Below are 25,918 nucleotides of genomic sequence, written 5' to 3'. Positions count from 1 at the left end.
CTTTGCCGCAGCGGCCCGGGAGGTGCCCGGGCACCTGCCTCTCCGGTAACTCGGTAACTCCGGGACCTGGTGGCTCCGCCGCTTCTGCGCACCGGGTGCCTGGTCTGGGTGACTCTGACCTCGCCAGACTCTTGGGGAGGGGGGACACTTTCCTTTTCCGAGTCTGATTAAGGTCATCCCCAGCCATCCAAGAGGACTTGAGGACAGTTTGAGGAATAGGCTACCGGTCTTCCTAAGTCTGAAGGTGAATCTTACTGAGAGTTCTTGGGAGATAGGGCTGGGACATCTGAAGGACCTGCTCCCGACAGCTATGAGATGGCCTGGAGATCACTAAGAGGACAATGGCAGGGTGGAGGGGTCCGGCTAGGGCTGCATAAATCCTCCAGACCCCATCCAAGCAGAATAGGGCACTCTGGCGTCTGTCCATCCGCTCTGGAGTCGGAGGTGCAGGGTTTACGAAGGGCCATTCCCGAGACTCCTCGCTGCGTCTCTGACGTCATCCACCCAGCTCTCCTCCCACTCCACTGTCCCGTCGTCCGTCCCCCGCCCCCCGTCACTCCCTCTCCTGAAGCCGGGGCTCCAAAGTCATCCTCACCATGTGTCCATTCCAGGTAATCTGCATCTCTCCGTGCACATTGGACCATCTTTGTTCCTGCATACAGCAGATGTTGCTACTTAACATTATGAGGTTTTATTTTTATTATTTCATGTCTGTATGCACACATACACACGAACACACATAGCAAGGCACATATATAGAGGTCAGAGGACAACTCCTGGGTGTCAGTTCTCCTCTTCCATCATGTGGATCCTAAGAATCGAACTCCCATCCTCATACTTGGTGGCAAGCACCCTTACCTGCTGAGCCATCTCACCAGCCCCTTCATTTCCTTTTGTAGAGACAGGATCTCACTATGTAGCTCAGGCTGACCTCTACCTGGTGATCCTCCTGCCTCAGCCTCTGGAGCGCTGGCATGGACCACTACACCTGGTTTATATTCTGTAACAGTTTATCTGTTCATTGGCTCTAGTCCTAACTCTGGAGTATAAAATCCCCTAGGGTGAGGTCACTGTCCACAGGGTTCCCACCACCTTGACCTCTGCCTGACCCAGCCCAGGGCTCTGGGCCATGAAGACCAGGATAGGAGAGGGAGACTCTTGGCAGGGGGTGGGACTGGTTGGAGGAAGGTCCCAGAGAAGCCAGAATGGGGGTAGGTCCAGGGCACAGCGGCAGGGAGCCAGGGACACCAGACACCTTTGTGGTCTGGGGTTTTACGCCAGCAACTCCTGAGCTGTGAAATTCCCTGTATGAAAAATAACCCTCTTGCTGTTCTGGTGGCGCTGCTAGGGGGTGGGGGGTGGGGCACTTTGAGGACAGGCTTTAGCAATAGACAAGGGTGCCTTCTCAAAGCCCTACAAAATTGGTGGTCGTAACAGCCCTTCATGCCTGTGAATTCGCTTAATTCCTTTAAAAACTATATTTATTTATTTAATGTGTGTGTGTATGTTTTGTCTACATGTATGTAAGTCCACCACATGCATGCATTGCCCACAGAGGCCAGAAAAGGGCATCAGATCCCCTGGGTCTGTGGGTTATAGATGATTGTTAGGAGTCATATGGGTGCTGGGAACCAAACTCAGGTCCTCTGCAAGAGCAGCCAGTGCTCTTAACCCCTGAGCCATCTCTCCAGTCCCCTCATTTAATTCTTGCTTCAAGGTGTTATCCTTATGCCCAATTCACAGGTATGAAAACTGAATGGGGGTAGGTCCAGGGCACAGCGGCAGGGAGCCAGGGACACCAGACACCTTTGTGGTCTGGGGTTTTACGCCAGCAACTCCTGAGCTGTGAAATTCCCTGTATGAAAAATAACCCTCTTGCTGTTCTGGTGGCGCTGCTAGGGGGTGGGGGGTGGGGCACTTTGAGGACAGGCTTTAGCAATAGACAAGGGTGCCTTCTCAAAGCCCTACAAAATTGGTGGTCGTAACAGCCCTTCATGCCTGTGAATTCGCTTAATTCCTTTAAAAACTATATTTATTTATTTAATGTGTGTGTGTATGTTTTGTCTACATGTATGTAAGTCCACCACATGCATGCATTGCCCACAGAGGCCAGAAAAGGGCATCAGATCCCCTGGGTCTGTGGGTTATAGATGATTGTTAGGAGTCATATGGGTGCTGGGAACCAAACTCAGGTCCTCTGCAAGAGCAGCCAGTGCTCTTAACCCCTGAGCCATCTCTCCAGTCCCCTCATTTAATTCTTGCTTCAAGGTGTTATCCTTATGCCCAATTCACAGGTATGAAAACTGAGCTGCAGCCTCAGTAACTGGCTGTGATCATACAGCTGGAGGGAAGGAGGGGCTAGCTCTGCCCTTTAATTTTAGGACATTCCTTCTGTCCAATCCCTCCAGTCTCCACTTGATCTGCCAAAGTTCCCTCTGCAGGGACCTCCTCCGGCCTTGAGGGTGTTTTTGTCATGGGATGAAAGAAATACTAGAGCTTGGTTCGTACTCAGTTTTCCCTACACGAGTTACATTTTTCCTTCCAATTCTTCTTCAGTGTCAAAAGTATAAAAGTTTTGGAGTATTTCATTCCAAATCCTATTAGAAGGAGTCACATGTGCTAAGCCTGAAGGTATAAACCTGTCATCTCAGCTCCTTAGGAGGCTGAGGCAGTAAGATGGCAAGATGAAGGCCTACTCAGACTTACAGAGTGAGTTCAAGGCCAGCCTGGGCAATTTAGTGACATTTTGTCTCTTAATAAGAATAAAAAAGGACAGATTGAATGTAGCTCAGTGGTAGAGCACTTGCTTAGCAAGTGCTAGGCCTAAGGTTAAGTCCCAAATACCAAAAAAGCCATGGCCAGGTATGGTGGTGCATGACTTTAATACCAGCACTGAGGAGGCAGAGACAGGCAGATTTCTGTGAGTTGGAGGCCAGCCTGAGATGGTCTACACAGTGAATTCCAGGCCAGCCAGGGCTACATAATGAGACGCTGCCTCAAAAAACCAAAAAACAGGTAAAAAGGCCACATATATTAACTCTTTTTTTTTTTTTTTTCGGTCTTTTTGAGACAGGATCTCCCCATACCCCTAGCTGTCCTGGAACTTACTATGTAGACCAGGCTGGCCTTGAACTCACAGAGATCCGTCTGCCTCTGCCTCCCGAGTGCTGGGATTAAAGGCGTGTGCCACCACGCCCGGCCAACTCTTTTTTTTAAAACCATGCCTGGCTTAACTCTTCAAATCTCTTCCATAGTAGTTCCCCCCCTCCACATGTTGCTGTGCCCCATCACAGGGCTGCTGGGAGGGAGGGGATGAGTACAGGGTGGTACCAGGAGCCACGCTACTCAGGTATCAGAGGTGTGTGTAGGGTCCGGGATGGGACTTCAGTACCTGCAGCCTCAGAAAATGGGCAGCTGTTCCTGACCACCAGGAGGAATGGGATGAGAAGCCCCCACCTGCCCCCAGAGCCCCAAAGGCACAACCACAGCCATAGCCATTTCCAACCCTTTATTGGAGCTCTGACATCCCCAAATAAATATAATACATTAAACCCAAAGCTGAGGGTCTCGTGCACCCCAGGGGGTGCCCCCCACAACCTCAGCTGGGCAAAATAAGTTAGTGGGGGAGCCTGCCAAAGGCCAGGCCAGTTCCCTGGCCAGGCAGAGGGTGGCAGCTGGACTCGCACACACATAGGTCTAAAGTGCATCTCAGTTCTTATGGTCCCCATGTTTGGGTGGCTCTTGGCAGGGCCACTGGGAGGGGCAGGCAGGAGGTTCCTGGTGGCGCTCACACTGTGCCAGCAGTGGCCACTGGGATTCTGTGTGTCCTTCTGTCCATTTGAGGGTATGGCTGTGCGGCCAGGGTTCTTCAGGAGAAGCTGTCATCATCGGTCTGTTGCTGAGTGTCAAAAGGAGGGTCCGGGATGGTGATTCCCCGATGCAGCTTCTCCAGCGAGAACTTCATCTGCAGGTGGGAGTGGGCAGGAGGAGGCGAGTAAGTGGGCAGGGGGGAGGTGAGTAAGTGGACAGGGGGGAGGCGAGCAAGGCCACCCATGCCACCCACAGCCACATCGCCTGCCCCCATCGCCTTTTAACTTCTCAAAGTGCTGTCCTGGAACCCAGATGGTCCAGGTTCAAATCCTGGCTCTGCTATTACTAACAGTAGGTAAAACCTTTCACTGCCTGGGGCCTGCCTCACTGCATGAAGTATAGGTCGTAATTTCCTTGCTTCTGGGCATATGCTGGGGATTTGAGGGATGCTAGAACCTGGCCTGCAGTAATTACATGGGGTACATTAGTTATGACGTTGGACAAGTTCTTGGCCTTGAACTCCAGGATGCTGTGCATCTCTTACCTAACCATAAGATGGGCGACAGGATGTTATGACTTAAATCTGAAATGTCCCAACAGGCTGTTGTACTGACTGCCTGGTCCCCACCTGGTGGTGCTATTTGGGAGGCAGTGGAACTTTTAAAGAGTGGGGACTGGCTGGCTGAAGTTGGTTACTAGGAGGTCTTTGAGAGTCACACTGGACTTCAGTTCTACTTCCTGGTCTGTTGCTATATGAACAGCCTCCTCCTCAGGCTCCCAGGGCTGGGCTTGCGACCCCACCCTGCCTTCCCCCACCATGATGGACAACACATCATGAACCTATTAAATTTTTCCTCCTTTTATGGTTTGAATGGGAAATGTCCCCCATGGGTTTGTGTGCTTGAACACTTGGTCACCAGCTGGTGGCGTAGTTTTGCAAGGTTGTGGAACCTTCGGGAAATAAGAGTCTAGGAAGTGGACTAGACCATTGGGGAGGGGGGGCATGTGAGTTATAGTGCTTGGTCTTTCTTCCTGTCTCTCTACTTCCTGATCTGGATCCAGCGTGAGCAAGACAGAGCAAGACACCATAAGTTGTGGGAGACAAGGGAAGAGCTGGCCCAGCTGCCACAGTGGACTATATTCTGTTAAGTTGAGAGCCAAAGTAAACCCTTCCCTCAGTTGCTGCTGTCAGGTATTGTCACAGTGAGGAGACAAGTAGCTGACACATCTCCCTTGTGTCTGCCACATACTTTGGTCACAGTGAAAGTAACTAACACATAAGAGCATCCTGCTGCAAGGTTGGCTAGAGGACTGGGCAGTCAGTCATCTGTGGGTAGGGGCAGAACAGTCTGGTTCTGCTAACAAGTGCTCTTGTTATAATTAGTGTGTGACAGTGACTTGGTACCCTTGGCAATCTGAAGGAGAGAGAAATAATGAAACTTGAACTCAGGATGGGGGAGTCCTGCTCCATTCTAAGTGAGGAGCCCCAGTCTCAATTCCTTCTCCACCCTGCCTGCCCTGCACACCTTGTTCAGTGGAGCATCTCCCTGGGAGCCTGATTTTAGGGGGTAACTTGGCCCCTAAAAATGGGCCTCTGCATTGTGGAAGGGTCTCATGGACAGGAGTTCTATTTTCTCCAGTGCTAGGGATGGAAAATTTTGTTTTCTAGTACTAGAGATAGAACCCAGGGCTTTGTGAGCTATTCCTGAGCCATACCCCAGCCCCTCACTGGGGGATTCTAGGCAGGTGTTTTACCACTGAGCCACACCCCCAGCCCTTCACTGGTAGATTTTAGACAGGTGCTCTACCACTGAGCTACAACCCCAGGCCCTCACTGGGGGATTCTAGGCAGGTGCTTTACCACTGAGCCACACCCCAGCCCCTCACTGGGGGATTCTAGGCAGGTGCTCTACCACTGAACCACACCCCAAGCCCCTCACTGGTAGATTTTAGGCAAGCACTCCACAGCTGACCCAATTCCCCAGCCCCACTAGACACAATTTTCCCATTACCTGCAGCTCCATCCTGAAGCCCTCAGTGTCCCAGACAACTGTCTCTTCCTTATTTTCCCATCTTCCTCCCTATCTTAGACACTCACCCCAGCACCCACCATTTTCCTTAATCCACCACAGCTGCTGACTGGAGTTCTCTGGGACCCAAGGACAACACTATATGGCGACAGCACATTCATTGAGCACCTGCTGTATGCCTGTGTGAGGCTCACAAACAGCAAGCACAGAGGAAGTGTTTACTGTGTGCTCGGCACTATTCCAAGCCTTAGTGTGCTTTATGGTTCATAGAGGTCACATTGCTCTGCTGTGCAGAAGATCCAGCCAAGGCTCAAATGACTTGCATAAGGTCACACAGCAGACTTTGACCCTGGGCATCCAAACTACCCAGTGTGGCTGGATCAATCCCCTTTTTGGAAATGAAACCCAAATGCCTTTTGGAGAGCCACTCTCCTGCCAGCAGCCTTTAGACCTAAGGGAACAGAGAAAAATGGGGCCCAAATTCACCCCAGCCCTGGTCATTTGACTGGTTGGGGAAAGGGTGGGCATATGATCCCAGCAGCCAATGATAGTGAGTTCCGTCCTCTGCAGGTCCCCAAAATACCAACTGAGGACCAACACAGTGAAAAGACGGCATTCTTACTACTGTGAGCAACTAGATCCAGCCATGCCTAAAGGACATTTCTGCAGGATGTGAATAAGTTTTTTCTTCCATTCCGTGGGTTTCCCTAGCAAGCCTGTGAGGTGGGAACTGGAAATGGCATCTTCATTTTACAGTGGAGGAAACAGGCCCAGAATGGGGAAGCATCTGGAATCAAGATCCTACAGCCCCTTGGCTATGTCGACCCGTACCTCATCTAGGAGCTCCACAGACGCCCGCAGGATCTGCCTCCACTTGTGCACCTCGACACTGTGAAACTGCTTCTGCAGAGCCAGGATCTCTGCCCACTCCGTGGCCGTCTGGGGGAACTTGCTGTGGAAAAGCAGAGCCTGAGTGGGGCCCTGGCCTCCCTATCCTGACCCCAACTTCCCCTGCCCCTCCACACCCTCCACTCACCCCTTGGCCAGAGCCAGGCTATGCCAGGACTCAAAGGTGTGAGCTGTCCTCTCCAGAGACCAGAGGCGGTAAAAAAGGAGGGCATTGAGGGCGATGAGGACAATAAGGCTGGGGACAGAAGAGGCAGAGGTCAAGGGTCCTGGAATCCTGATGCTCCCTCAAATTGGGCACTGAGCTTGAGACCACAACCCCCAACTGGCATAATCATACTTTAAAGGGTACCATCTCAGAGGGGGTGACTGACATGCCTAGGATCAGACAACCCATAAGCAGAAAAGTCAGAGTTTACACCCTGACCTGTGCCAAGCCCACATGCTTGCTGGCCACACCAGGCTACTTTCCCTGGAGCAGCCAGGGACATGGATCAAGGAAAAAGATGCTACAGGGGGATGAGGTAAGACACAGGGAGGGGCAAGCAGGGGATGAATGCAGGACCCTACCTCACACAGATCCTGTGGAGGCACCAAAGGGGAGACAAGAGACATGAGAACCGTCCAGGCTGTGCTGGTGCCCAACCCTTTCCACCCAGGGCTGCTAGCTCTAAGCCTGATGGACCACACAGCCTCTCTTGGATGCTGATCTTGGTTAACTGAGACCCCCAAGAGGCTGAGCATGTGGCCTAGATTGGCTCTAGGCTAGGGGATGCTCGCTCTTCTTCAGTGTCCTGCCTTCCACATGTTACAGCTTTCAAATGCCTGTTTGGTGTTCCTTCTAAGGCCCACCCAGTATCAGCTCAGGCATCCTTGGCTTCATAGCCTTAGCTGCCCTGGCCTCCATGGCAGCCTCCCATCCCAGCCCCATCCCTCTGGTCTGGTGACAGCTCTCCACCATCCCCCAACTCCCGCAGGGCTGTGGGTCACTGCTGTGTCCCCAGCATCACCCAGATCAGGACTGCGTGCAAAAAAACTCAAGTGAGGTAAAATGCATAAATGACCTGACTTCTTTTGCATGGCTAATTCTACATTGCCTCTTCTTCCAGAAAGTTCTCCCCTTTGGCTTCCCATGGCCCAGGGAAAGACTTCTCTATGACAAATTGAGCACACAGGGAATCTACCAGACATAACTCAAACACCATCATGTGCAATCCTTGCTCTGAGTTGAGTGTGTACTCCCACAAAAGCAGAGGCCCAGAGAGACCAAGCACTTGCCCCAGTCACACATCCAACGTGCAGATCTTACTCACACAATGCTGATGAGAACCAGGGCATTGGGGATGCCTGCCCCAGGGCCCTGGTCTATGGACGGTTCTGAGAAGCGGGAGCTGAGGGAGCCTGTTGGACAGCAATGGGGAGTGAGACAAGTGGAACCCAGGGATCACCTCCCCTAGCTCCTCCGTCTACCTTGACGTAACCCACCTGAGGTGTGCATGCCAGTCCGGGTACAGGGGTCTGGGTCCGGGTGCTGAGGCCCTTCTCCGTGGCCCCTCCAGCTCAGGGGCCGCTTCCGCCTCCGCAGGCCTGACAGTAACCCCCGAGCATCCTTCCCTCCTTCCTCCAGGGACAACTTCTCGGCCTTGGTGAGCTCTCGCTCTGCAGAACAAGTGACAGCTCAGAATGTCTGAACCCAGCCGGTCCACAGCCCCACTTGCCCCGCCAGCCTTTGGTCCCCTACCCAGATGGTGGAAATAATCTTCAATGCCGCTCCATGAGTTCTTCTCAATGAGGGACTTCACGAGGCTCCACGGCTGCTTTCGGTAGCGGATCTCTGAGGACACACTGGGGTGGGGACAAGAGGAGACCTGGGTCACGTCTGAGGGACTATACAAGCTTCAGTTGGCCTCTTTCACCATTTAAAGAGCGGTCTTTGTCACTGACAAACAGTAGTGCACCCTACCTCAGGACTTCCCTGGTCCCCTGGTCCCCGACTTGCTGGCTCACTCAGCCTTGGACCTCGTGCCCACTTTATTGGTGAGTCTGCACAAGCACGGTCTCCACTCACACATGGCCAATCATCTCCACACACTCGGCCTTGCCAAACCCACTAAACTTCTCCCTCATCTGGCTGCTGAACCCTAATCATTTTTATTTTTTGGCTAAAGATCAAACCTAGTTAGGGTCTCATATACGCTAACCAGGTGCTCTACCACTGAGCTACACCCCTAGCCCTTCAGTGGTGGATTCCAGGCAGGTGCTCTACCACTGAGCCATGCCCCCAGCCCTCAATGGTAGATTCTAGACAAGTTCTCTACCACTGAGCCACACCCCTAGCCCTTCACTGGTGGATTCCAGGCAGGTGCTCTACCACTGAGCCATGCCCCCAGCCCTCAATGGTAGATTCTAGACAAGTTCTCTACCACTGAGCCACACCCCTAGCCCTTCACTGGTGGATTCCAGGCAGGTGCTCTACCACTGAGCCATGCCCCCAGCCCTCAATGGTAGATTCTAGACAAGTTCTCTACCACTGAGCCACACCCCTAGCCCTTCACTGGCGGATTCCAGGCAGGTGCTCTACCACTGAACCATGCCCCCAGCCCCTTGATGGGAGATTCTAAGCAAGTGCTCTACCACTGAGTTATATCACCAGCCCCCTTTTCACTTTTCATTTTAAGATAGGATCTTGCTAAGTTAGGGTAACCTTGAACTCATTCTATACCCTTGAACTTGGGATTCTCCTGCCCCAGCCTCCTGAGTGCTGAGTTGCAGGTCTGACTCTCCATCTATATAAGTCCATCCAGAATCCAACTATTGTCCCTCATGCTGGCCCAGTCCTCTACCTCTCCCACTAGACAGCAGAGTGGCCCATTCTTGGTATATTCCCATTGTCCACCCCTATCTGCAGCCAGAGGAAGGCTATCTGTGTTGAGTCAGGGCCCTGTGGGATCAGAGCTCTGCTCTGGCTGTACTTCAGGGTAGCTGAAGGTCAAGTCCACACCATGGCCATGAAGCCATGAAGATCCAATGCATGGATCACCTCCTACTTACCTACTCAAGCTGTTCCCAGGCTCCTGCCTTAGGGCCTTTGCCCTGGTCATTCCAAATGTACATCTCTCCCCTCCCTCAGGTTCTTAGTAAATATTTCTCTCAGAAGACCCTCTCCCAATCAGCATATTTGGGGTACAACTCCCTGCCCCCCGCCCCACTCTTCAGCCTTATGTGCTTTTCTCCAAAGTCCTCATCATTAAAGAACATTCCATAAATAATCATTTATTTCACCGGCCAATTCTCCACTAGCGTCTCAGTTCTCTAAGAGAGATTTTTGTCCCCAAAGCCTGGAATAGGCCAGGCACACGTTAGATGCTCAATAAACATGCGAACACATGAACTATGTTCATCTTCACACAACTCTTAGGTTCACAACAACCTCTACCAATGGTGATCCCAAGGAGCTACCCTGTTTCCTGCCAGGGTGGGACACAGCCCTAGCTGCTGACGTGGGGTAGGGAAAAGGTGCAGTCAAACTCACCGAAGCCGGGCCTTGTTCCGGGCCAGGCCCAGGATACAGTAGCGGTGGGCAGTGTAGAAGTAGTCCTGGTACGGGATGCCTTGTGTGAGCACCTCAGAGTCCACCACACATCCACCAGCCTGTGGGCCCCGTCGGAACAGAGTCTGCAAGGGCAGATGGGGCAGGAGGGAAGTTAGAGTGGCCTCACTCAGCCACCCCAGCCACCCAGCCACCTCAACCCCGCCCACCTGTGTCTCCACCACGGAGGCGCTCTTGGGGCCCAGAGGGTTGTTGATGGGAATGGTGTAGGTCAGGACTCTGCGCTGGTGGCATTTGCTGTCACTGCTCCAGGGGCTCAAGGTCACATCTAGGGGAGAGAGAACGAGAAGCGCACTAGATCTTGCTTTGCTGCCAGGCTGTAGGAGCCTCAGCCTTCTGGAGTGTTTCAATTCTTTGGGGACTTGTCCCCAAGTGTTCCACCCCCACCCTGTGTGTCCCCGCACTGTGCTGCCAGCCCCATCTTCCTTTTAGAAGCTGAAACTTTTAGATATTGATAGGGACAGCTGGATGCTTCTGCTCCAACATTAGTGACCCCTCCTGGGGCCATCCCTGTCTACTCAAAGCCTCAGTTTCCCCTCTGTACCAGGCCTGTCTACTCTGAGCATCAGATGAAAGATCCAAAACCGAGGGGGTATCTCTCCCCAGAGGTGTCCTGTGCCCTCACACCTACCTGGTCCCACACTGGCTTCAATGTTGCCCTGCATCTGAACCACTGGGTCCCTATCTTACCACCCTTCAGGATCCCAGTGGAGCCCTGGGCCTTGTCCTCCCTAGTAGCTCCACGGTCTTCTTTGTGTGTGTATGTGCATGGGTATGCATGCATGTGTATGTCCCTGTGAGTACAGCTGCATGTGTGGGTACACATGGGAGCATGCGTGTGGAGGCCTGAGGACCACCTTGAGTATCAGTCCTTTTCAGGCACCAGCTGCCTTGCTTTTCCGAGACAGGGTTCCATTGGCTTGGTAATCTCCAGTTGGGGTAGGTAAGCTGGCCAGCAAGCTCCAGGAGTCCACCTGTCTTTGTGCTTCTAGTGGTGGAATCAGAAGTGTGCACCACAGTGTCCAATTTCTTACATTTAAAAAATAGTTTTAGAGTGCCGGGTGTGGTGGCACACACCTTTAATCCCAGCACTCGGGAGGCAGAGGCAGGTGGATCTCCGTGAGTTTAAGGCCAGCCTGGTCTACATAGTGAGTTCCAGGACAGCTGGGGCTACAGGGAGACCCTGTCTCAAAAAGACCAAAAAAAAAAAAAAAAAAGTTTTAGATCTATTCTAAATTGTGTGTGTGTGTGTGTGTGTGTGTGTGTGCGCGTGTGTGTGTGTACACATGCATGCGAATGTAGGTGCTTGCTGAGGCCAGAGGCATCAGATCCCCCAGAGTTGGAGTTACAGGCAGTTGTGAGCTGCCACGCAGGTGCTAGGAACTGAGTTCTATCCTCTCTAAGAGGAACAATCTCTCTAGCCCTTTAAAATTTTTTCAGTATGTTTATTTGGGGTGGGGGGTGCCAAGGTGCATGTGTGGTCAGAGGACCTCTCTTGCCACCTTTTGGGTTCTGGGGGATAGAACTCAGACAGGCTGATGGTAAGGCCCTTCATTGCTAAGTCATACTCCCAGCCCCACTTCAACTGTCTTTAGTCTCCTAAGCATTGTGCCTGGTTCTGTCTTTGCTTCTATGCCCAGGAGACTTCCTTAAATTCCACATTTCATCCAGAAATAACATTTGGTTAAAATAAATCCCAGCCCTTTGGTTAAAACAAATCTCAGGCCTCTCTCATCTGCCTGAGACATTCCATTGCTCCCTAGTACTCCAGGAGAGTCTGAGACAGGCACCACACACTGGATCATTAACTTGCATCAATTCGACTCTTGCTACTCCTGATGTTGGAGGCTCTTTCCTAGTATTAATTCATTTCGTTCTCATGGTTACGCCGGTACTACAAGCACATCCTGATTTACAGGCGAAGACTAAGGCATAGAGAGATTTAGAAGCCTGTCCAGGGCCACTCAGCTAGCATGAGGCTCTGGCAGATGCTCACGAGGGGTGTGAGCCTCCACCTCCTTGGTCTTGCCCCCTGACCTGTGAACTTGCACTGTTGCAGGAAACCCTGGAGGAAGGGCGAGTCAGAGAAGAGCATTTGCTGAAGACGCTCGGCTCCCACGTGGAAGACAGAGTTGATGAGGAGCCGGCCAGAGAGGTCGGGAAGCAGGGCGGCCAGGTCACCTGAGAAAAGGACAGGTCCACATCACCAGGGTGCCACCCCTCCCCACTCCCAGGCCCTCCCCTGTGGAAGGACAAACTCAATTTCCTGGACCAGAGACACCTAGGACCCTGCAGCACAACTCAGACCTTCCTGCCACACAGGACTGGCTCAAGGTGGGCACGTGCCCCAGCCTAGCCAATCAGAGTGGCCATGATGGTGCTCTGTGGAGCACACCTGTAGTCAACTGGAATCAAGTCATTACAGGATTGAACGTGCGACTGGTCCAGAGGCATGTGTGTGACCCAAATCAGGCCAATCAGATACAGACATTGGTTCAAAGATGAGTTCATTTGGCAAGTCGGACCAATCACAGTCAACCCTCAGCTGTTTGCTGTAGTGAGTGGGAAAAGTGTTCCGTCTGTTAACCAGGCCTGAGGCTCTGTCTCTGTGCCCACAAGAATAAAACCTTCTGGAAAATTAGTACAGAGAAAATGAATGAACTGTTTTCATAGTCTTCCTTTTCTGGTCACACAGCCTTCCATGTAGTGCTCAGGGCACACTGTTCAACACCATCCCTGGCCACCCATTGCATAGCCCCCTTGTGCACCAACGTGTCCCTTCTCACTTGTCCTGACTTGTGTGTAACCAAGGTGAATGGACCAGGGTCCACCTGCCTCACCTTCCTCTCCTGTGGATGAAGAGGAGTTACTCGTATCGGTCAACAGCTCCTCTCTTGGAAGCAGATCCAAGGGGCCCAGAGAGGTGGGCCCATCTGCTGGGGCAGGTTCTGTACTTGGAGGTTCTGTGACTGGGGTCACCGTCTGACTAGAAGAGGCATCCAGCTGGCTGTCCGTCTGTTCCTCCTTGTCTTCCTCTGCCTACAAAGAGGGGCTCCATCCAGTGTTGCCTCACCTTGACGACCAGACCAAAGGCTCCCTGTGGGTGGACTCTGGCCACAAGAGTTTGATAAACTGTCTAGGCCTTGGGTACCAGCTCTGGGGACAAAGCATAAATATCTAGGGCTCCAGGTTAATCTGATAGGGGCCTCAGGGCCACCCAGCGGTGAGGGCTTACGTTGGATGCTTGCACCACTTGTCTGCCTCCCCTCCATCCACCTCTGGCCCTTTCGCCTCACTCCCACTTTGCAACCTCTTTCCCTCTTTATCTATTTTCCTTGTCTGCTTTCGCCCCTCCACCTGTTCCCATTTCATCAATTTGCCCATCCTACCCTACCCTTTCTGTTGCTCTTTCTCACTCCCCACACCAGCTCCATCTCCAATGGTTCTGTCCTTCCCCATAAGCACCCCTTTGCTCACCCCATGGTCTGCATCACTGCTGGCTCGGGAGAGGTTGGGGGTAACTCGACCACGCCTGGAACCCACAGGGCTCGGCTCTTGACTGTGGTCGGCTGCCCCCGAGGGGGTGATGTCACTGAGTGCGATCACATCTCCTACCTCTTTGGGACTCCTGAAAGGGCAAGGGAGGGAGTGGAATGGCACTCTGACTCCTTTCCCTGATGCTTTGCAAACTTCTGTCCTCCCAAGTACTTCAGGAGATCTGCATTGCAGCCCTCAGGGCCTCAGAGCCCCTCTCCATCTCAGACTCACCCCAGACCATTCAGCTGCAAGGGGCAGACATAGTCTTCGTCCTCACTGGTGAGACCCAGCTCTGAGCCGTAGCACTGATGAACCAGGTGCCAGAGCTCCCTGGGACTCAGTGTCTGGGAAGGAGAGATGTGGGGTTGGACTCTTGGTTCCCTTCAGCCCTCTCCCAGCAGTTCCTGTGACTTCCACAAGGGGGCAGAATGGCTCCCTATGCCAGAGCCCACCCATCTTGCTAACTCTGAGCTCTAGGGAGCCTCTACAGAGAGCATGGGCCCTATGGCCTGCAGGCCACACCTCAGACCTCCCACATCCTTAATGCTCTGGTTAGCGAAGCTTCTTATTTTACTGAGAAGGATCTGGAGATTTAGGAAGGGGAAGTCATGTGCTCAAGGTCACACAAGCAACTCTGGGATTCAAGGCCTGCTAGACTCCAGAAGAGTCCAGGTTCTTGCCCCTTAGGCTGTCCTGCCTCCATCATCCCCTACAAGCTATCCTCCGCAGCCCTGAGTTTTCTGACTGCCCACAAACTGGATGGATGACAATGACGCTGAGAAAAAACAAACAAACAAAAAACCAAACCTAATAATAACAGTGAGGCAGTGGTGTCTGCTGGCCTTCTTCCAAGTTCTGTGCATGTGCTAACTCACGGGTCTTTGAAACAGTTCCATAAAGGCATTAATGTAACCCCATCACCATTTCAAGACAAGGACATACAGGCCTGCACAGCAGCCCATCTACAGTCGTCCAGCTGAGGTAGCAGTGCTGATATGGGAGCCCAGGCTGGTCTGAGCCACCCACCCTGAGACACCTGGAGTTACTAAGCCCAGTCTGCCACCACCCTGGAAGATCTGAAGTAAAAACAGTCTACATTTGAGAGATGGGGTCCAATGACTGATCCTATGCCACAGCTGTTGGCCATCGGCTGGAACGACAGGGTCAGCGTTTCTGTTTTAGTTGTGTGTGTGTGTGAGTATATTGCCTGCATGTATGTAAGTGCACCCGTGCTGTGCAATGCCTAAGAAGGCCAGAAGAGGGCATCAAATTCCCTGGACCTGGAGTTACAGATGATTGTTAGTGCTATGTGGGTGCTGGGAACTGAACCTGGCTCCTCTACAAGAGCAGTCAGTGCTCTTAATCTCTAAACCATCTTTCCAGCCTCCAGGGCCAGTGTTTTGTCCTTCTGCCCTCATCCTGTGGCTGCTGGCTCTCTCTCAGGCTCCTGAATGGGGGCTACAGGCCATCTTGATTCTGAAGATGCTCATGTGTGGAGCTGCCTTGGGGGCTGAATGCCCCCAAGAGGGCAGGACACAGAGCAGATCTGGGTGATGGGTCTCAAGTGTCTGAGGGGTGTCAGCAGTGTTGGTGGACAGGTGTGATGACTGCTCACCATCTGTGTCACTCTCTCCCTGCTAGCAGAACCCATGTGGAAACCTTCCCTAGCACTAGGATTACATGACAGCTGGTCTACACCATCTGTGCTCTCCTTTAGCAGAGACTCTCGGCTCTAGAACCCTTGGCTGCCCCTGGTGGGACCAGTGGAGAAGTCACAGATATACAAGGCCTGGTGCCCAGGGAGAAGGCCTAAGAGTTCTCCCTGCTTCTCTGAATCCTGGGTCCTCCCTGGTGCACCCCAGCCTTCACCCCAGCTGCATCCATACCCACCTTTTCCAGTAGCGCATTCTGCCAGAGGCGGAAGATGAGGAGAAAGCAGCGGTCCCGGGCCCCAAAGGAGGTGAAGAAATGCTGCAAGGAGACAGGGTGAGGGCTGAGGATGGAGGCTGGCACAGGGACGCCCTACAGCCATCGCAGTGGGGGAGCTGGTCCCTCAGGTCCAGGCAGGAGACACAGGTTGGGGCTGCAGCAGCTCAGCCCAGAGCATTTTCCCAGTCCTCTTTATTGATAGTGACGGCCAACTCATCCAGCTTTTGGCCAACAAAACACAAGGGAAGTGGGCTGGGAAGTCTTCCCCCATCCTTCCTGCTTCCTGTCAAGCCACCCAAGTAACATAGCTACTTTTCAATCAAACAGACAGGAAGCAATAATTGAGGACAGTTGACAGGTACGGTGGTGTACACCTTTAATCCCAACACTAGATCTAGGGATGTAGCTTAGTGGTGATGTTTGCCCAGCATGCACAAAGCCCTGGGTTCGAATCCCAGCACACACTGAAAACCACTCAAGAGGACAGAATGGAGATGCAGAGGGACTTTTGCAAGGTGAGGACATCTGGGTCACTGGATACATGGAAAATTTCAGGATTACTTTTGTTACTTTTGTCCCTGTGAGGGGAGGAGACAGAGAGGGGGATTTGGCCACTGTAAGGGTTAGAAGAGTAAACAGAATAAACAGAGAAATGGGGTTCTGCTCTGAAGAGCTTGGCAAGGTGAGTGGGGGACCTGGCTGAAATCCCAGCCCATGTGCCCCAACTAATTGGGTTCCCACTCACCTTCTCACTCTCTGTGCAGATCTGGATGGCATTGGGGATCAACTTGGCCGTCTTTTCCTTCTTTAGACAGGTCACTTCCTTCAACTGGATGGAAATCTAAGGACAGCACGTGTGTGAGAAGAAGCTGGGGGGGGCACTGCCCACCCTGGGGCACCTCCAAGACCTGCCATGGCTCACCGTGGTCTCCCAGCGGAAGATGTTGCTATAGAAACATATCCAGTTTTCAGAGAGGTAGAGGCGGCCTTGCAGGAGGATCTCCCTCTGCAGGGCGCAGGAGTAATCTGAGAGTGGCCAAGGGAGAGAGAGACATCCGAGTCATGCACTGGCTAGTCAGCCCACAGGCCTTCCACAGGAAGGAGGGCAGAGGTGGGGCTGCAGGACAAGGATGGGGCTGGGGACTCACCCACGATGAGGCGCTCGGCCTCGGGGAGTTTACTGAACAGTTTCCGGAAGTCCTCGTTGCGCTGTTTATATGTGGGGCTCAGCATCTAGGGAGGTTTGGGACATAAGCACTGAAGGAAGTGGGGACTCCTCCCCCTATTTGGCCCCACAAAGCTTTCAGATCCCCCTCCCCCAGTCGTCTCAGTCCCTCACATCTCTTGGTTTATAACAAAAACGTCACCATAAGGACATCTGCCATTTACTTATATGTCAGGTACTACCACCAGCATCACCAACTGGTATTAAATGTTTCCTACAGCCTTGCAAGATTGGGCTTCTGTTCCTTAAGGAAGAGAGAAGGCCCGGATAGGTTAAGTGACTTACCCAAGATCACACAGCACATAAACAGCAGCATCTCATGTGCAGTCTGTAAATATTATCCTACCCCCCTTGACCACTCCAACCTGAGGCCCTTTCCCTCCATCCCTTTAGCAAGCCCCATGCTTAGATACTTACACTGTACCAGCTCTGCATCTTCTGCAAGAGAAAGAGAGGAATCAGGGCCAGCCCTTGTGTCTTGTACACACCTCACTATCTTCCCACTTCACCTGGGCTTGTACCCACCTTACTGTTGCGGATGAAGTTCCGGCTACCCAGGCTCTGGGTGCTGGGGGTCCCAGGCACCCCACCCTTCTCTGAAGAGCTATCAGATCCCTTCTCTACCATGGTGCCTGGTTCTGGCTCAGGGGCAGGAGGGGGCCGGCTAGGGGGCAAGAGCTGCAGCCGCTTTCGCAGAGAGGGGGAGCTGCTTGGTGAGCTCCGGCCAGAGTGGGGTGTGGTGCTGGGGAGAGAGAGGAAAAGGGAAATGGGTATGGGGGAAGCAGGTTGAGGGTGGGGGGTGAGCCTGGTTTTGAAGGCCCATCCATCAGCGAGTGGGTCCATCTAACCACCATCCATCCATCTAATCATCCATCTGCCAACTCAGTCATCCACCCATTTACTTGCCTATCAATGTATCTATCCATTCATCTGTTTGCCAACCCAGTCATCCTTTCATCCATTCACCCATTTTGTGTCTGTGTGTGTGTATTTGTGTGCGTCTGTGTCTATGTGTAACTTCTCTATCAATGCATCTATCCATCCATCCAAAGTCACATAGTACCAAGGTCACTCATCTATTCGTCTAACCACTTATCCATCTACCTATCCATCCATCTATACATCTGCTCCCCCGTCCTTCCATCCACTTCCTTGCTGTAATCCCAGAGTAGGTCCCCTAATACTCTTGTGCCTCTGTTGCTTCATCTGTAACCCTGTAACCCAGGGAATTATAACTCACATCCTTATCTGGTTGTTTTGAGGGTTAAAAGAATCAATACACGTTAAGTGTTTCTAATACAGCCATGTGCACAGTGAGCACTCAACAACACCTATTTTATTTTTTAAATCACTGTATTATTATTAATGTGTGTGTGTCTGTGTGTGTGTGTGAGAGAGAGAGAGAGAGAGAGAGAGAATGAGAGCGCATGTGTGCCCCATTCATGTGGAGGTAGACAACGTTCAGGAGTGGTTCTCGCCCTCCATGGGTTCTAGGAATTGAACTCGGGTCATTAGGCTTACACGGCAAGTGCTTTTATCTGCTAAGCCATTTGCCACCTGATATTTTGAAAACATTAACTTACTAATTTAGTTATACAACAGACATTTACTGACAAGTGACTTTCCACTCAGATACTAACAATAGAAACCTAAGCACCTTTCTTTTCCTAAAAAGATTCAAATTTTTTTAAATTTGTGAGTATGTGTGCCTGTGTGAGTTTATGTTGCACCACGAGTGCAGTGCCTAAGGAGGCCAGGAGAGGGCTGCCCAATGTGGGTGCTGGGAACTGAACCCAGGTCCTCTTCAAGAGTAGTATGTGCTCTTAACCACTGAGCCATCTCTCCAGCCCCTGCACTTAAGGTCTTTCGTAAGGTCTCCTTCCCTTACTCTCATTTCTAATCTGTCTGACACACCTCCAAAATCTACTTTCATTTTTTCTTCTCTTTTTGAGACCGAGTCTCACCATGTAGCTCTGTGTATCCTGAAACTCACTATGCAGACTAAGCTGGCCTTAACTCACAGTGACCCACCTGCCTCTACCTCTTGAGTGCCCAGATCAAAGGTGTGCCACTATGACCAATATTCTCACTTCTTGTTCCAGCCTCTATTCCTGTCCACAGAGAAGTCATGGAAGTTTCTTTTGGTCTCCACTCCTGTCACTGCCCCTACAGTCTGTCCCCACCAGCAGCCGGGAGGAGCTGGTGACCCCTGAGTCAGCCCTGGCTGCACCTTACTTCAAGTAAAAACCAAGTTCTCACTTTGATGTCACCAAGTCCTTGGCTCTCCTTGACCTCTTGTGTCTCCTGGTTGTCCCAGCCATTCCAGCCTCCTGTTCCTTAAGCTTCTCAACTCCATTCCCACATCAAGGCCTCTCTGGTCTTGTGATTCCCTCCGGCCAGAACCTGGCCAGAAAACCCATTCACAGCCTCAGCATAAGGACTCTGTCTTGTTCATTCCCAGGGCTCTCCCTCCCTCATCACACACCCAGGCTAGCTACACTCACTCTGCTCCATTTACTCAGTTTGTTTATTGCCTGCCCCAGACTGTGAACTTGGGGAGATCTTGGTTGCTAACTATATCTCTAGCACCTGAACAGGAGACAGGACACATTATTAATGTTCAGTAAACACCCGGCACTTAACGAATGGCCCCAAACTGACTGGGGCACCAGCAGAGACCAGCAGAGATGGCTCCTGGATTGGTGAATTATCCTCCTGCTGGAGGTGGACATTAAACAAACAGAACATTCTGGTGACTGTGCAAACACCAACTGCAGTAAGGGCAGTGGGGGTGAGAGGCAGGAACTTGAAAGGGACATTCACTGCTGACTCCTTATCAGGATTATGTCAAGCACTCTGAGTGATTAATTTTATCATTCCTCAAACAATACTTATATACCCGTGCTGGTTCAGTTTCATGGAGGGAACTGAGGCTCCGAGACAGAGGCACAGCCTGTTTTTCTCTCAGAGAAGGATTCCTTCCAACCCGATGAGGGACACATGTCTATTCCGGGTGCGTGTTGAATTGCCTCCTGCAGGAACGCTCTTTCTTCCTTGTTCTCCTTTCCTCCCTGCCAGCTCTGCCCACGTCATCAGTTCCTCTGTCCATACCGCTCTTACTCTTCTTTGCCCTGTAAATTTTTTTTAAATTTTTTTTGCTGAGCTGGAAGTTGAACTAACTGCCTCATGTAATGCTACACTGACAGTTTACCACTGAGTCACACCCCAGCCCCTCACTGGGGGATTCTAGGCAGGTGCTCTACCACTGAGCCACACCCCAGCCCCTCACTGGGGGATTCTAGGCAGGTGCTCTACCACTGAGCCACACCCCAGCCCCTCACTGGGGGATTCTAGGCAGGTGCTCTACCACTGAGCCACACCCCAGTCTTCCTTTTACTTTTTATTTTGAGACAGGGTTTCTCAATAAGTTGTTCGGGCTCAATCTATAACCCAGGCTGGCCTTGGACTTTTGAACATCCTGCCTCAGCCTCCTGAGTGACACCTGGGACAACAGGCCTGCACCTTCACACCTGGCTGGTGGTTTTGATAAACATTTTTTTTAAAGGCAGGATCCCATTGTGTAGCCCCGACTAGCCTGCCTGGAACTTATAATGTAGACCAGGCTGGCCTCATAGGCACAGAAATCTGCCTGCCTCTGTTTCCTGAGAGCTAGGATTAAAGGCATGTGCTATTACATTCAGCTTTTTAAAAAATATTTTATTTATTATCTTTATTTTATGTGTACGACTGTATTGCCTGCATGTATGTGAGCGTACCTGTGTCGTGCAATGCTACAGAGGTCAGAAGAGGGCTTCAGATTCCCCTGGAACTGGAGTTAAGGATGGTTCATAACCGCCATGTGGGTGCTGGGAATCGAACCCGGGTCCTCTGCAAGAGCAGCCAGTGCTCTTAACCTGTGAGTCATCTCTCGAAGCCCCATTTGTCTATTTTTTTCTTTTGTTGCCTTGCTTTTGTAACCACAGCAAAGAATCACTGAAAAATCCATGCTCGCTGGGATCACAGGCCTGCACTCCCAGGCCTGGCTGGCTCTGCAAATTCTTAGGCACACTGCAAGTCTCTGGTTTGCCCCCTCCCTTCTGCAGGTCCCCATACCCTGCTGGGATAGCAATCAGTCCAGCTGTGACTCCTCTGGCCTGTCACTCTCTGATGACAGTTCTGTGGGCTCCCTGGGGACAAGTCTTGGGGCTTAGTAACCCTGTACGGCTTGAGACCTGCTCGAGATGGGGTACAAGGGAAGTGTTCACATAATACTTATAAAGTGAATTCGTGTAATAAAATATGTTAATAAAGGAAATAAACAGGGCCTTGGGCCATTTCTGCTCTCTGCTGGGACAACCCAGTGCCTCTTCCCTGGTTTCTGGGCACTGGTCTTGGAACCACTCTGTCCCCACCTACAACCCGTTCTCACTTAGGTGGGTCAGGGTCTTCCAGGCTCCAAGGCTGCCCCACTCCACCTCACTCCAGGAAAACCCCCATCCCATCTCTGCATGCTGCACTCTCTCTCTTCTGGCTTTTACCCTGACTCTTCTCTCTGTCCCAAAAGCTCTTCCCCCCAGTAGATGTCCCAGGGCCTCTCATCCAGTGCTCTATGGACACATCTTGATGTTCTACTGAAATCCCACAGCCCCTTGCTAGTCTCCCTCCTCTGCTCTCTCTCCACAGCATCTGTCAGCAGCCTTGGATTCCCACCCTCCTCCCCATCAGCTAGTGAGTGGCGGGTGCACAGCACACTACAGTGGACTGAGATCAGGTTCACTTGCTCCTTCCTGGAACCTGGATTCAACCACACTTGAACTCAAAGGTCTCCAGTCTCAGAACTGCCACTTCCTTCCTATGTGGCCTGGTCTAGCCTCCCTAGCCTCAGTTTCCCCCAGTGTTCCCACTCCCTAGGGCTTCTCAAAGGCAAAGTTAAATGTAAGACATCAAGGCATGGAGAAGGTGCCATGTGAGGGGCTGCAGAAGAGACAGAAATGGAGTCACAGCTCTGCCACCACAGTCCTAGCCACCTCTGTCCAAGATGCTACAATGACCCCAGCAGGGAGCTCAGCTGGTGTTTCAGGCCTTGCTGTCACTCTCTAAACATATGTGGAACACCTACCCAGTAGCTGGCAAGTTGGGGACACAGAGCAACACAGATACCAACTCTCTGCCCACAGGGATCTGCTGCCTTAGCTGGGCACCCAGACCATCAGAAAGAAACAACAAAAATTAGGACAATGGCCTCAGACACTGGCCATTGCTACAAAGCTCAGCATGACCCCCAGCCCAGTACCACCAGTAGCACCAGAGCTTGCTCAAAATGCAGAGTCCAACCAGAGATGGTGGGGCATACCTGTTAATACAGTTCTAGGGAGTTCAAGGCAGGAGGATTATGAGTGCCAGACCAGCCTGGACTGTATAGTAAGATTCTGTCTTAAACCCAGAGCTGGGGATGTGTAGCTCAGTGATGAGGTTAGCTTAAAATCCACTAGTGAGGGGCTGGGGGTGTGGCTCAGAGGTAGCAAGCTAGCCTAGCAGGTGTAAGGCCCTGGATTCCACCCCCAGGACTGCAGAAAAAAGAAAAAAGAAACAAAAACCCAAGGCAGATTCTGGGACTCATCTCCTCTCACATCACCCCCCCCCCCAATTTTGCTGCACATTGAAGTCTGAGGACCCTGGAGACACAGGATAGGGCAAGTGGGCACTAAGGGGGTTTCCTCAGTGAGACTGTAAAAGTCTAGCTGGGTAAGGCTTGCTGAGGCCAAGTGAGGACAAAGAACAGAGCTGGCAAAGAGAAGGCAGAGCTAGACTCAAGAACATCAAGTTCAGGGCCAGGACAGAGCTTGGCAGGTCTGAGAAAGAGCAGGGGGCTGGGAAGGGTGGCAGGATACAGGCTCACAATGCAGGCCTGAGGACCCAGGCCAGAGGGAATGGCTCTGGGGAGAGGGTGACCCACTCTCCCTGTGGCCTCTTCTCACCTCAGGCCTATCCTGTTCAGCAAGGGGTGGGGAGGTCTACTTGAAGGCAGGCTGGAGACAGAGACAGGCCAGGCTCACCTCTTAGTTCTTACCACAAAGAGGAAGTACCAATACCATCCAATCAGTGGTGGCAGAGTAATGGGAGGGGTCAGAGTGGGGAGAGGACCGTTATGGGGCGGGGACTCGGAAGAGAATGATGTTGTCACTTCCACAGATGCCCAGGCTTCCTGGTCCCCACAAACTGCCTCTGGAGAAGGGAAGGGAACACACACAGGTGTGCTGTAAAGAGAAAGCTGGCTTGTGGCACACATGTCATATGCTTGCAGGTGCAGAAGGCTGCCTGTCTGCTCTCTCTCCTCTCTCTCACTCTCCTCTCCCTCTCTCTCTCTCTCTCTCTCTCTCACACACACACACATAAATAGTGTCAAAAACACATGACCAACCACAGTGTTACAAGTATGCTACACTCATAAACAAAAATCCCAGGAAAGTTATACAACACCTAGACACAAAGCAGTGTCACAAATATGCTATAGTCACATACAGGACCCCCCCCCAATTTCAAATACATATAATCATAGCAGTACAAATGGGCTATGGTCATACACAAAGTGCCAGAAACATTCCGTACATACACACAACTCTGCATGTGTGTGCACGTACAGAGCCACCCAGAGTCACAGAAACACAGAGAACCACAGAAAGTCCCAAATAAATGAAATTCACACACAGAGCTAAAACAGAAAAATTTTAGTCAAGCAATGAAGGCCAAAAAAGAAAAAACAAAACCCAGTGACCCAGGCCTACAACGCTAAGGTAGATTAAGTCATCTGGTCAATCTACACATCCCAACTGTCTCTAACCTCTGGGTGTTTATTAGGCAGGGAAGATAAGGCAAAGGCCAGTTTCCAAGAGGCAAAGAATGTGAGCATCAGTAACTGTGGTTTTGAGAGAGATCCCAACATTCCCCACAGCCATGGAGGACTCAGGAATAATTTGGCACCAGGAGGACGTAGACATGCCTCGACCACACTGTGGCCAGATACAAAAGTGTTACATGGGGCAGGCTTCACAAACTGGCCTGGAACAGTGGGAAAATGCCAGTTATCTCTAAATAACCAACAGAGCCAAGGTCACACCCAAGGTCTCAAGAGGGAGGGTCTTCTGCCCAGAGAGAACCACAAGGGGTCTCTGTCTTCCACACACAAAGCCACAAAGGATCTGGGCAGTATAAACACACAACAGGGCACGCACAACAATGTTACAAATGGATACACACAAGAACTTTCCCACAGATGGAACCAGAGGTAAATGACAGCCACCCACAAAGTCCCAGGCATACAACAGTGTTACAAATGAACACACAATTTACATTTATTTGCCCACAAGCTGAACAACTGTTTCAGAGGAGGACAGGCACACAGCAGCACAGACAGTCATGGCTGGATACCCTGAGCCCCAGCCAAAGGCATACACAGTACAGTCACAATGGGGACTCACAGTGGTAATTCACAGGGACCCTGGGAGCCACAGATGGAATTCATGGCAAATTACAAGCACAGCCGGTCAAGGAAGACCTTGGCTGCTGTACATCAGGAACCCCAAGCCATCAACACACTCCAAAATGACAACGAGGCACAAGCACATATTTGTGTATTTGCACATGGAAGCCACAGAGGAACTGAGACCCATCACATACACAACCTCGGTGGGTCCCTAGCAGCAATCCAACAGTCCCAGACGCAGGCGACTCGGTGGCCATCAGGCACACAGGTAACCGATGGGAACACAAGGACGGAATTTGTGGTCAACGACACAACGAACAGGGCTCCAAAGGATTCCAGCTGTTACACATACGCGCTCCACGCAAAGCTCAGACACTTTCAAGACACAATCAAAGGCGGAAACACCCGCGCACAGGGGGCTGGGCACGAGTGGGGGGGGGTCAGGCCGGAGCACACACGACCCCCAACCCCCTCTCCCCCCGGGAGCTGAGGCTCATGGAAGCCCCCTCCCCCAGCCACCATGACAAACGGGGATGGCTGCAGATGGGGACCACGAACCCAAGGGCTGCAGGGGCTACGGGGCTGCGGGGGCTGCTCGCGGTTGTCCTTCCATCAGTGGATCCGTACGGTCATATCGGGGCTCCCCGGCAGGGGCGATCCAGGCCTCCCACCCCCCCGCATCCGGCCCTCAGTGGCGCCGGGTCCTCGGGCCTCGCCGCCGGGCTGCACGCCGCGCGCCCCCCACGCCCCGGGTCGCCAATCCCGGTCCCCATCGGGGACACCCCCACATGCACGAGCTCCGGGACCTCGGTCCCACCCCCCTTCCTGGCCCGGATCGCGTCCCCCACCCCGCGGACCGCTGCTTACTCGAACATGGATGCGGCGCCGGGGCCACAGGGTAGGGCCGGGCCGGCTGCTCTGAGCTGGGCCTCCCAGGCCTCGCCTGCCTCGGCCCGCCGCCCCCACCCGACCCCACCGGCCGCACAAAAGGCCGGAGCCGCCGGAGGCCGCCGCGGCGTCAGCGACACCCCCTTCCTGCCCCCGCCCCGCGCGTCACGGCGCCGCCCCCGCCGGGAGGGGGACCCGCGCGCAGAGCGCCGCCGCGGCCTAGGTGGTTGGGGAAGAGCGGCTGGGAGATCTGGATGGAACGACGGACAGAGACAAACTGTGGTAAAACCAAGCAGCCTGGGCCCGAGGTGATGGCGCACGCCTGGCATCCCAGCACCGGGACGGCTGAGGAGGGACTGCCCCGAGTTCGAAGCCAGCCTGGGCTATATAATGTCCAGGCCACACTGGGGTACAGACTGAGACCCTGCCTTCAAAACAAACAAGCAAGCAAACAGACAAAACAAGTCTAAGCACGCTGGGCCTCTCCCTTAGGACCTAGA

The 25,918-nt window shown here is 52.4% G+C and overlaps 1 protein-coding gene across 6 annotated transcripts; it reads right to left on the bottom strand.

Annotated features, from left to right (window-relative positions):
- Positions 1-3,493: 3,493 nt before the first annotated feature.
- On the bottom strand, positions 3,494-25,661 carry Gramd1a (GRAM domain containing 1A). 6 transcript variants are annotated; one of them, XM_008827979.3, is made up of 22 exons: positions 25,398-25,559; positions 23,104-23,272; positions 19,947-20,178; positions 17,573-17,789; positions 17,465-17,485; positions 16,971-17,055; positions 16,745-16,848; positions 16,568-16,663; positions 15,784-15,864; positions 14,125-14,237; positions 13,834-13,984; positions 13,197-13,395; positions 12,394-12,537; positions 10,506-10,624; positions 10,279-10,421; positions 8,488-8,591; positions 8,232-8,405; positions 8,060-8,147; positions 7,317-7,328; positions 6,877-6,984; positions 6,672-6,792; positions 3,494-3,964 (listed from the first exon to the last, which is right to left on the bottom strand). In XM_008827979.3, the coding sequence occupies exons 3-22, from the start codon at positions 19,964-19,966 to the stop codon at positions 3,869-3,871; spliced, it is 2,196 nt and encodes a 731-aa protein (XP_008826201.1). In that variant the 5' UTR covers positions 19,967-20,178; positions 23,104-23,272; positions 25,398-25,559; the 3' UTR covers positions 3,494-3,868. The 6 variants fall into 6 exon arrangements, with proteins under 6 accessions (XP_008826201.1, XP_008826203.1, XP_008826206.1 ...); XM_008827981.2 differs by lacking the exon at positions 7,317-7,328 and having other exon boundaries at positions 25,398-25,558; XM_008827984.3 differs by lacking the exon at positions 19,947-20,178 and having other exon boundaries at positions 25,398-25,558.
- Positions 25,662-25,918: the final 257 nt, after the last annotated feature.

Source organism: Nannospalax galili, unplaced genomic scaffold (assembly GCF_000622305.1).
Source record: "Nannospalax galili isolate Female #2095 unplaced genomic scaffold, S.galili_v1.0 scaffold833, whole genome shotgun sequence".
Classification (NCBI taxonomy): Eukaryota; Metazoa; Chordata; class Mammalia; order Rodentia; family Spalacidae; genus Nannospalax; species Nannospalax galili.
This window is presented reverse-complemented; position numbering and strand designations above follow the sequence as displayed.

Bases quoted from the DNA above. Each gene is read 5' to 3' on its own strand.
- Gramd1a (XM_008827979.3), bottom strand. From the start codon at position 19,966: ATGAAACTGAACCAGCACGG. The intron at 17,056-17,464 runs GTAAGTATCTAA...AAACCTCCCTAG, and splicing joins AGATGCAGAGCTGGTACAGT to ATGCTGAGCCCCACATATAA. The intron at 8,148-8,231 runs GTGGGTTACGTC...GCTGTCCAACAG, and splicing joins GACTGGCATGCACACCTCAG to GCTCCCTCAGCTCCCGCTTC.